Source organism: Asterias rubens, chromosome 12 (assembly GCF_902459465.1).
Source record: "Asterias rubens chromosome 12, eAstRub1.3, whole genome shotgun sequence".
Taxonomy (NCBI): domain Eukaryota; kingdom Metazoa; phylum Echinodermata; class Asteroidea; order Forcipulatida; family Asteriidae; genus Asterias; species Asterias rubens.
Window position 1 is genome coordinate 16,849,700 of NC_047073.1, and position 12,319 is coordinate 16,862,018.

At 40.2% G+C, this 12,319-nt stretch overlaps 1 protein-coding gene across 1 annotated transcript; it reads left to right on the forward strand.

Moving 5' to 3' along the window:
• The first annotated feature begins 8,483 nt into the window (after nucleotides 1-8,483).
• On the forward strand, nucleotides 8,484-11,579 carry LOC117297897 (D(1A) dopamine receptor-like). Its single transcript, XM_033781076.1, has one exon. The coding sequence runs from the start codon at nucleotides 9,224-9,226 to the stop codon at nucleotides 10,283-10,285; it is 1,062 nt and encodes a 353-aa protein (XP_033636967.1). The 5' UTR covers nucleotides 8,484-9,223; the 3' UTR covers nucleotides 10,286-11,579.
• Nucleotides 11,580-12,319: the final 740 nt, after the last annotated feature.

Below are 12,319 nucleotides of genomic sequence, written 5' to 3' on the forward strand. Positions count from 1 at the left end.
GTAATGTGGTCAGTGCATGTCAATGCATTGTTGCATAGCTAACTTCGAAGAACGTCCCAGTAGTATCATGATGGCACCTCCATGGTAGTATGCGGTAGTTAACAGCCGGAGGCAGTGAGGGAAGCTGGAGAGAGAGCTTAAAGTGGATGAAGAAATTTTTTGCATGGCTTTTCTAAGAAAGATATACATATTCATGAGCTGCAAACTAGCATATCAAAGAGCCCCCCCTTAATTTCCTCGTGTGAAAAGGCCTAAAGATACCTAACCCACTCCTACCGATTTTTTATTATTATTATTTTGTTTTTTAGAAAGAGCTAATTAATTTGATGTTTGTTGCGTTCCCCCTTACATAGTTATAAAATGGTACTCTTCTAAAAATGTTCGGCAAGTCAGTCAACCCGCTGGTGAGTGTAATATTCCTCCATGGTGGTGTGAACTAAAAAATAACAACAATTAATATCCACAATCTACACAATCATAGGTTTTGAAGAGGCCTTCACCGTTGCAAAAAGCCAACACCGATCCCTAAAGTTGACCGATTGCAAAAAGCCATCACCGATCACTAAAGTTGACCGATTGCAAAAAGCCATCACCGATCACTAAAGTTGACCGATTACAAAAAGCCATCACCGATCACTAAAGTTGACCGATTGCAAAAAGCCATCACCGATCACTAAAGTTGACCGATTGCAAAAAGCCATCACCGATCACTAAAGTTGACCACCGATTGCAAAAAGCCATCACCGGTCGTGAATATGCATGACCGATCGCTAAAATGGACCACCGATCGTGGAATCAATTGATCAATACATACCACGATCTGTTATGCAGAGTGTTCTTCAAACAACGACCTTATCCACTAGGCGTGCAGCCATTAATGTTGGTTTGCACTGCTCAATGAATGTATACACAAACAAGGCCCGTATACACAAACAACATGCTCAGGGGAGATTATTGAGATACACCCTACGCCAAGAGTCTGGTCAATGCTTGTTCAAAGGAAAATGTGCTGTTTTATTCATTCAAACACATCTTTTCAAATAATTGTCTCATCTAAAGGTCAGAAGATATCAGCTATTTTTATTTTCATTTTAATTAAATCGGTTTGAAAACATTATTTCATCAAATTGTTTTCTAACACAACAGTACTACAGGGATGTGTAGCCAATATTGGATCACTAATTCACAGCTGGTTAAACTGAACGAAGCCCCTTTTGTAAGCAGACAAAAGAAAAGGTTAATTGTTGTTTTGGTAGCGACATGATATTGACCTGACCATTGGATTTGTACACGCAGTTTGTTCGCTTCGTATTCAAGTTGTGACAGTTATTGTTGTCATCACCTAGACTGTGGCCATCACTTTGTTAATACTATTGTAGGCTATTAAATTGTTTTGTTCACAACGTTTTATCTTTCTCTGTACTACCAAATTGTGAAAAGGTATAGTTTGATTGCAACGTACATGTTAGAATAGAATAGAATAGAATAATGTTTTATTGTCACTTGTAAAAAAACAAATATTAGTACAGTGAAATTCGTTTTGGTTTTGTCTAAAAATATGATGTTATATACAAATACCCTAAAAATTAACCATTTACAAAAATACATGGAAATATAATATAAACAACTCAGAAAAGTATTACAATATACAGGCGAAATACGAAAGATAAAAATAGTACGATATAATTAAAATCAGAAATAGACATTTATGATTAAAACCTGTCATTAAGAACACGAACAGCTGTGGGATAAAAACTCTGCAAAGTACGGTTGGATCCAGATTTAATTGAACGAAAACGATTCTTACACCGCATGGGCTGAAAGAGGGAATGTGCTGGGTGAAACTGGTCATCTACTATAGAGAGGGCTCGTTTTTTAACTCGAGAGAGATACAGTTCATCAAGTGATGGAAGTTGGCAACCTATGATTTTACTAGCGGTGCGAACGATCCGGCTGATACGCTTCCTCATCGGCTGTTGCATTGCCTCACCAAACGATCATTGATTGTGTCAAGAAGTGGCTGACTGACAAAATTTCTCAGCCGTCTCAAGAAAAATGATCTTTGCTGACCTTTTTTAACAATTGAATCTGCATTAAATCCCCATTTCAAATCAGATGATAAATGTACACCTAGAAATTCAAAACATTTCACTATTTCCACTTCAAAACCATTAATGACCAAGGGAGCAATAGCTGCAGGATTTTTGCGAAAATCAATAACAAATTCCTGTGTTTTATTGACATTTAATTCTAGATCGTTCTCAGTGCACCAGTTCACAATAGATTGTACTTCATTTCGGTACGATGTCTCGTCATTTTTAATTAATCCACATACAGTCGTGTCATCAGCGTATAACTTAACCATAAAATTGCTGGCTGAAGTACTGACGCAGTCGTATGATAAATAACGAGTACAGCAAAGGAGACAAAATGCAACCCTGTGGCGTCCCGGTATTTAAAACCAAGGGTTTGGAGTAATTATTTCCGACTCTGACAATCTGAGAACGATCCAATAGAAAGTCTAAAACCCATTTACAAAGATTAACATTTAACCCTAGAAGAGTCAACTTGTCATATAATTTAAAAAGGCGAAATCGTGTTAAAGGCCGAGCTGTAATCAATGAATAAAAGTCTGGCATAATTAGGCATTTTTTGATCCAGAAACCGTGTTACATTAAATAATGCGAGAGACACTGCATCCTCTACTGATCTGTTTTTCTTGTAGGCAAACTGATAAGGATCAAGAGCAGGTGGAATATTAGCTAAAATATATTGCCGTAACAGAGACTCTAAACACTTTGCAACAATTGTCATATGGTCCAGTAACCCTTCCTTTCATTCTAAACATCCTTTGTCCTCGCCACTTCACTCCTATTGGTTCATAGCCACCAATATTGTTTCTGAAATAGAAACTTTGATTGGCTGTTATTTTCCTGCTTCTTTCTGGATCCTTTCCTTAATCCATTTCCCCCTCTCTTTTTCTATAAATGGATATGTATTTGTTTGTACTTGTTTTATGCCTCTGAAGAAGGTCCGGATTGGATCGAAAGCTAAGGCCATCTACCCTATTCATTATAAGAGCAAACCCATATATATAAGAGCAAACGCATATATATAGGAGCAAAAAATATATATAAAAGACCACCGAAAATATATATAAAGATCAACGGCAAATATATAATAGATGCAAAAATAAATATAAAGGATCAAAAACTCAAATATAAAAGACAAATACAAATATATTTAACAGCGCCCTCTATATTGGACGTAGTTTCATATATATAAGACATGTGCACCCATATATATAAGACATAAAGTCTCATACAAAGGACGTCAACAGCCGTCAAAGTTAAAATCGAAAAAATCATCGAGCCGTAAATTCAGCCTTTGTCTGACACTTGGTAATCATTGCGCACGTTTCGCTGGGAATGGGAAAGGGAGAGGGGGACCGACACGTCGCGACGGCGTGACTGACGACCGACGCTAGCTGGAAATGGGCAGCCGATCCGATCTGATCAGTGTGCATGCTGCACGTAGACCGACAGCGATTCCTCTCTTCAATACTATCATACTATAGTGTAAAAACAAATAAGAATAACAGGAAAAATTTTCACAATCAAAAACTATAAATCAACTATCCAACCTTTTTACACCGTGTGTTCGAAATATTAAAAGTTTTGGTTTTACGCTGTGAGGTAATCTTCAAATTTTCTGAAGGAAGAAGACGAGAGATAGTCCGCCATTTACTTTGCTAATGTATGGACGACATTGGAGCGACGTCATATGTTTTCATTACTTTCATTGGTTCTTATTCTTATTCTTATTCTTTATTTTGGCCATTAAACAATTACAAATACAAGCAGACAGTATGTCAAATAGATAATATAAGTACATGTACAAAAGTAAAACAAGAAAAACAGTAAGGGCACAGGAAATTATAAAAACAACCCTAATGTGATGGCCAGGATCGACAGGTATTTTATTGAATATATATATATGGTTTTGCTCTTATATATATGGTTTTGCTGGTTTGCTCCTATATATATGGTTTTGCTCCTATATATATGGTTTTGCTCCTATATATATGGTTTTGCTCCTATATATATGGGTTTGTTCTTATATATATGGGTTTGCTCTTATATATGGGTTTGCTCTTATATATATGGTTTTGCTCCTATATGTATGGGTTTGCTCCTATATATATGGGTTTGCTCCTATATAGATATGGGTTTGCTCCTATATATATGGGTTTGCTCTTATATATATAGTTTTGCTCTTATATATATGGGTTTGCTCTTATAAATATGGGTTTGCTCATTTAGTCATAAACGGCCCCTCATATTATTTAAAGATCTGTATATACAGGTTACACATAAATTAGCACAAGAGGTGTATAACATTATGTTCCTGTGAACATTTTAAAGTTAGGTTCCTATAGCCCATGGTTCAGTCACGATGGAGGTCAACATTTCAGGTTTAAAATCAGTTTTTAATTACAAAGCCAGTTATGCTTGCCATGTTTTGCAGATGTCCATTCATATTTGTCTGTACCTTGAGTGATCGACATGTTACATGATAGTACGGTCTCCATTATTATTCACAGTTTAAACATGACTAGGAAACAATTTACTATACTTCAAGATTAATGGAATAATAACATATATTGATATGGGGATACGTACCTCATATTTAATCCAATCAGAGAATAAAACAATGCGTAACAATTGTTGAATTTCTAGACTTGTGGCTCTCAGCGAAAGAAAAACGTACGCCAGGAAAGGATCAAATGAACCAAGGCTGCCATTACTTATTCACAATTTACATAAATTACAATTGTCGATCGTTTCTATGGTGATGATAATGCTAGTATACTCGCCATTGTCAACAATGGTAGCACTACATCGCAATGGATTTTGCCATTGTGGCTGGAGATTATGGTCCCTTTTGAAACCAAGGCTTCGGCTTTGCTAGCCTGAGCCGAATTCAAATCTGAAGCCGTGGTTTCGAAAAGGGCATCTTTCCCCCCATTTCATGGCGAACTGCGTGCACACAAACACTTCTGATAGCGCCCTCTTTTAAATCCTCCTAAACAAGCAAGTGTTGTATTCCTACCTAGAGTGGGCCCCTAAGGATAAAGGGCCCAGTCTATATGACACCTAGACTGGGGCCCTGCCATTCTCAAGGAGAAGGATAAAGGGCCCAGTCTATGTGACACCTAGACTGGGGCCCTGCCATTCTCAAGGAGAAGGATAAAGGGCACAGTCTATATGACACCTAGACTGGGGCCCTGCCATTCTCAAGGAGAAGGATAAAGGGCCCAGTCTATATGACACCTAGACTGGGGCCCTGCCATTCTCAAGGAGAAGGATAAAGGGCCCAGTCTATATGACACCTAGACTGGGGCCCTGCCATTCTCAAGGAGAAGGATAAAGGGCCAGTCTATATGACACCTAGACTGGGGCCCTGCCATTCTCAAGGAGAAGGATAAAGGGCCCAGTCTATATGACACCTAGACTGGGGCCCTGCCATTCTCAAGGAGAAGGATAAAGGGCCCAGTCTATATGACACCTAGACTGGGGCCCTGCCATTCTCAAGGAGAAGGATAAAGGGCCCAGTCTATATGACACCTAGACTGGGGCCCTGCCATTCTCAAGGAGAAGGATAAAGGGCCCAGTCTATATGACACCTAGACTGGGGCCCTGCCATTCTCAAGGAGAAGGATAAAGGGCCCAGTCTATATGACACCTAGACTGGGGCCCTGCCATTCTCAAGGAGAAGGATAAAGGGCCCAGTCTATATGACACCTAGACTGGGGCCCTGCCATTCTCAAGGAGAAGGATAAAGGGCCCAGTCTATATGACACCTAGACTGGGGCCCTGCCATTCTCAAGGAGAAGGATAAAGGGCCCAGTCTATATGACAACTAGACTGGGGCCCTGCCATTCTCAAGGAGAAGGATAAAGGGCCCAGTCTATATGACACCTAGACTTGGGCCCTGCCATTCTCAAGGAGAAGGATAAAGGATACTCAGATCCAGTGATTCTATTTAATAAGAAAGCGCCTTGAGTACCTTGTTTGGTAGATACGTGCGCTATATATTTGGATAAACGACACAGTGACACTTATGAGCTTACCATAGATGCGCAACATTTACACTCCTCAAGTCCGCGATGGAATGTGACTGCGTATCTCTACTGGGTGCGTTCGTTTAGCTTCCCTGGGTCGACCCCGGTGTGTGGTGGGTTTTTTTCCAGGACGAACGTGTGCAGATAATTACCCACGTTCGTCCTGGAAAAAGAAACCGCCACACAACGGGGTCGACCCTGGGAAGCTAAACGAACGCACCCTCTATGTGAACTGAAAGTATAGGTCAAAGGTGGATGTACACGCCGGCTGTAGGCCGGTCTCTCTCTAAGTGTTATTTGCATTTTTTTTTCAAGTTCTCGTTTGTACATCGTGACATCATTCATTTTTAATAAAGTTAATAATGACTGTGTTATCAACCGCCGAAAACACACAAAATTTATTTTCGTGACAAGAAAATCGTTTGCTTTGTCCGCCATCTTAAAACCACTGCACTTACAAAAATGTCCTGTGGTAATTCCTAGGTTCGTCTGTAATTGCTAACGTTCGCCAACGGTGGCGGAGCACAACTCGCTCCACTTAAAATTGTTGGCAAATGTGCGCAAACATTGGCAATGTTCGTGCTGGTGACGTCCACACTACAAAGGACGCCTCTTATTACGTTATTTAATATTAATGAAGTGTGACGCCCAGTGGGCGTGCGTACCACGAGGTTGAGGCCAAAGGCTTGTTTTTATGTAACCGTCATTTCGCCCTGAGATAAAGCCTTATTGTTCATGCCTGTGACAGTGTGACATTGCGTACTTAAACGTTACCGTGCCAACAAACGCTGTTATCGATCCGTCGGTAAAGAAAAGAAACACAGTTTCTTGCAATCCGACGACTCTTTTGTGTGTAGGGGCCTAATGGATTCCACTACGCGTCATCAACTGCCATGTTTGATGTATTTTACACACGTGTACCCGCTGCGCGCATCCTCGCTACCATGGACAGCGCGCCGTATCGATACCTCTCGTCACGAGCGAGCAAGGAATGCTGGGAAAAAATGGCGCGGTGAGATCGATCACCCCTAGGAACGAGGTTGCGCTGCGAGTGACTCTTGTGCACCTTTCACGTGTAAAATACATCACATATGACCGCCACAATGACGCGGAGTGCAATCCATCTATAGCAGGTTTAAATGGATTGCATATAGCATCAACGACCACCCTGTTCGATGATAAACATTGGAAAGGTGCATGCTGCTTACTATGGGTGCGTTCGATTGGCCTCCCTGGGTCGACCCCAGGAGTGCGTTTCGGCGACCCCAACCAAACGTCATAACCAATACGGTAACCGAGCTCACAACTCGGTTATCGTTCAGTCTGAACAGCAGAACCAACGACCAACAACCGAAACAGTTTTTGGTTGGGGTCGCCAAAACGCACTCCAGGGGCTTTTCTCAAACCTCGGCTTAGGCTCCGGCTCAGGCTCCGCGTGCCGGTACAATCAGCAATACGCACTGAAAATGCAGGTTAGAGGCCGAGCTGCGTACACACAGCACGCGGAGCCTAAGCCTGAGCCGGAGCCCAAGCCGTGGTTTGAGAAAGGCCTCAGGGGCCGATTTCACAAAGGTCTCAAATTTATCGTAACTTCAAATCAATCGTAGTTGCTAAGTGAAGTGTGATGTCACAATACAAATCTCTATGGTGATACTGAAAATTTGTCTTGCGATGAATTTTATTGCTTTGTGAAGTCGGCCCCTGGTCACTCGCGTGAGCCCCTGACAACAATCGAACGATCACACTCGCCCTCTCGTGGTTAGGTCATGCACCTGGGACCAGCCCCAAGTGACCCGTTCCACAGAGCAGGGGACTTGGGGCTGACCCGGGTGAGCCCCTATTTGAACGTAGCAGGGGCAGACCGGGGTTGACCCGGGAAGCTAATAGAACGCACCCATTACTTGGACATCAGTGGTTATTAAATATTAATAATAATTATGAACCAGTTGAACATCGGTTTAATGTCCCTATAGTTCCGTTTGTATGGCACCAACACCATTGTTTCATAACCTCACATTTAACAGCCGTCGGATAGTCTGATTTTCATTACTTCTCCTTCTTCTTATGTTTTTTTCTTCTTCTCATTTTCTCCCCTTGCAATCATGAGTTTTCGATAATGGTTGAGTAGTCAAAGAGAGTGATCTCGCAACGATACACGTGCATCTACGTCGGGTTGAGGAACGTTGCCGTACACATTCGCCTATCAGCCCCGGGGCAAATAATGTGTTGATTCCAAAACGCCTCACGAAACAAAACCATCTTCAGTAAATCCGGAACACATTTGGTGGTGTTTTTAAATAACACCAACGTTGCTGAAATGCATTAATGTATCTCCTTTTTAAGCAGAGGAGTTTTGTTGGTGTGCGTCCTGCATGTTTGACTTTACAATTCACTTTCTAATGCCCTGGGGTGTGATTGTTTGGCGTTAGTCTTCAACCATTGGTCATTAGTCTTCAACCATTGGTCGTAACGGGGACATTGGTCTACATTAGTGCGGAAGGAATGTTTAACACGACTCGCTATAAAAACCAACACGAACCAGAATCGATTGTGAGAACTGATACAAACCTGGAACAAATAACTCGCTGAATCTCGCAAAGCCTCGTCTTGATATCACTTAGGTGAGATTTACAAGTCCTGTGGATGAATATTTGCAAAATGAATGTTTCTTTGGATGTATTCTTTTGAGATCATTTAGATCTGTATTCAACCAACATAATGCGGAGCACGGCAATTTGACATTGACAAACCAACCCAAAGCCTTATCATTTCTCAAATCTATTTCTTAGATGGATGGTCACATCTCTCTCTAGCTCTCCCTGTTGTGGGAAATGACTGCATCATACAAAACTGATTTATTTGGTCGGAAACGGAAACCCAAGATCTCATGCCATAATACCGTCAAGTAGCATCGCTGATTATTTTCAAGTTTTGATTTGAAGACTTATTTATAGTCGTCATCGTCGATCAGCGGGTTTGTAAGACATAACAATTTTCATTCCTTTCTACCAAAATGATCATTACGCATTCATGTAGAAACATGCTGTGCAGATTCATCGATAGGAGGAACTAATATTGAGGCCGTCGTTTAATTTCAAAATGACGACTGATGTGACTTCAACAGATTCTCGATCGTCAAACCAAACCAATTTTGAGATTCCGCCTGACTTTATAATCGGCGTGATCTGTTTTTATTCTCCACTCATCATCGCGACCCTCCTCAGTAATTCTTTAGTCTTGCTGGCAGTTTACAGAGAAAAAAATCTCCGGAAAAGAAGTAATGTTTTCATCGTGAGTTTATCTGTTGCGGATTTCTTGACGGGTCTCGTGGGTGTCCCAACAGCGATCGTCGGTAGGCTGATTCAGAACCACGTTACTTGCTTTACGGCAACCCGTATGGTGTTCTTCACAGCTGCATTTACATTCTCTGCAGTGTCTCTCTTTCAACTCCTCGCAATAACTGTAGAGAGATACCTTGCTATAGTTACTCCTTTAGTTTATCACAAGAATATGACCCCACAACGCTATTTCTACATTATAACAACCGTTTGGATTTTAGGCATCGTGTTTGGAATTATTCCGAATATTGGATCGGGGAATCCGAATGAGTCAGTCTGCGTCATGGATTATAAAATATCCCATGCCGTCCGGATCTTCATGCTGATATTCGCAATCTTCATTCCTGTGGTTCTATCTGCAATGGGGTTGATGTACTTTCACATATTCCGGACTGCTAGATCTCAGGCGAACCGGATTGCTGCTCTAAGACGAGCTCTGTTCCGGAAGGATGACAACCAAACTGATGAGCAATCGGCCCAGATGAAAGCTACCACCACAACAGCAATCATCCTTGGCGGCTTTGCTGCATGTTGGATGCCAATGTCTCTGAAGTTCTTCATTGAGGCGTCTTTGGAGTTAGACCCTTATGCTATCCTCCTCCTGCAGACGATCTTAGAATTTCCCGCTTACGCCAATTCAGTCATGAACCCTCTGATTTATTCATACCGTAGTGCCGAGTTCAGGACAGCATGTTGTAGAATGTTGGCCCCTCTGAAACTCTGTAAGAGAAATAAAGTGGAGCAAACACCTGTTCTTCCATTTAGTGCTTGTAGCGTGACTTTACAAGACAATTGTGTATCTGATGATGTAATAGTCAGTTAAACAATGATTAGTCAGAGTATTAAGAAAGTAAACGGGGCGAGTTGACTTATAATGTATTGTTTATAACTGATGTACGATAGTTATTACAGTGAGGGGTTTAAAACCAACGTGACGCCCTACTAAAAAAAAGGGAGGCGGTTCACAGAACAAAGGGTGAAATTCTACTGAAGTCAAGTACTCACAATTGGAAATGTCAGCTTTGACAAAAAAAGCCGAAATGCAACTTACCCATAAAGTTAGGCGTTTATCATGAACTATATTTACAACGCTGAATATACATCAATGTATAGGAAAGTTAGGCGTTTATCATGAACTATATTTACAACGCTGAATATACATAAATGTACAGGACATCATTGTTATAATCAAGACTAACGTTTTATTAACCCATCACAGGCTTATCGCCACCATGATGAAATTCCCCCCTTTTTGGGGTTGCCCGCAATTTGCTTTATTTAACCAAAATTATAACAGTGCAAACTTTGAATGCCTCGTCTTATTCCCGTCCAATAGTGATGACGTGGTATAAATAAGAACAGATGCTTTCGAATCAACATTCTGCAACATTTAATTCATCCTTACTATGCTCTACCTAAAATCAAGGCATGCGTTTGGTAATCACTCTTAAAATCAATGGCAATAAACACTTTTGGTTAGATGCTAAGCAGCTTTCGATAGTAAAAAGCATTTTGAGAATCATTTCACTTTTATCCCCCCAAAAAATTTAATCCAAGAAAATGTTACTGCCAGAGACTTTTCTCGGATTGTGTACTCCCATTACAAATTTTTCTTCCTGTATCGACTAACCGAACGGGATGGTCGGCCATATCCCCAAAACTTGCCAAATTTTTAAGTGAAATTTTCACAAGTTATAGTTTTATTGTTTTCCCATTTATGTAAAACGGTTCGATAAAGACAAAAGGTATATTTTGCCTTTTGTTGATTTATAGTTGCCTGGGAATCTCCGTTACATAGTTTTATATCAAATTAAGATCAACCTCAACGATATTAACTAAATTGATATAATATCAGCTATACTGGAGGAATACATTTAGATCAATACACATCCTTTTACTTTTTTCCCCTTAAAATTAATTAACCACTAATTTAAAATAAAAAAAATGTTTGTCCCATGTGGACATTGGGAATCAAACTAAGAATCGTGTGGAATTTACTGCAACTGTTTAATTAGCAGAACGATGTAATGTTTCAACAATCTGCTGTTTGTCTTTTGATTGTGTTTATTTTGAAATTATTTTGTGGTTCCAAATTCCATCGATTTTTAGAATCAATGTTGTCCAAGTATCATCGTTTGTAAAATGAAGGCTCTCAAACGTACACTCGTTTTAAAATTAGTTATGCTTATTTATAAAAATAATGTCAAAAGTGTGACAACGAACTTATCAACTTTCTCTTTAAAATCAACGAAAACAAAAAAGTTGTTGCAAACTGCCAGCCAACTAAAAGGGCCAAAAAGTATAAATGAAATAAAAAATATATTGTTTTAGCAAATTTCTCTTTGTAACCACTGCATCACCCAGCCGCCCAAAGTGATCGTGACGTGCGGTTTAGAACGAAAGCTCATTAATTTTTGCATTGCGACAAACAAATCCACATAAAACATTGTCTATCAAAGCCAAAGGCAATCGTTAAAATTGGTTAATTTTCTCCATTCCAATAGACTTGTAACAGTCTTTGCGCTAATGATGATGATATGAATAGCTTTCACCATACAGCACCACACTCACCGGAATGTTCTTTCATCGTGATAATACTATCCGAAACATAATGAATGCGCAATTAATCAGTATGAGCAATATAATGCCAGCTACAAGCCTTGTCAGTACTATCATGATCATTCAACCTAATGAATGCGCAATTAATCAGTATGAGCAATATAATGCCAGCTACAAGCCTTGTCAGTACTATCGTGTTCATTCAACCTAATGCAAAATAACCGCCATTAACATTACCACTTCCCTTATGACCAATCGTCTTCCAACTTGAACTTGTCCAATTACAATTTTACTTCAA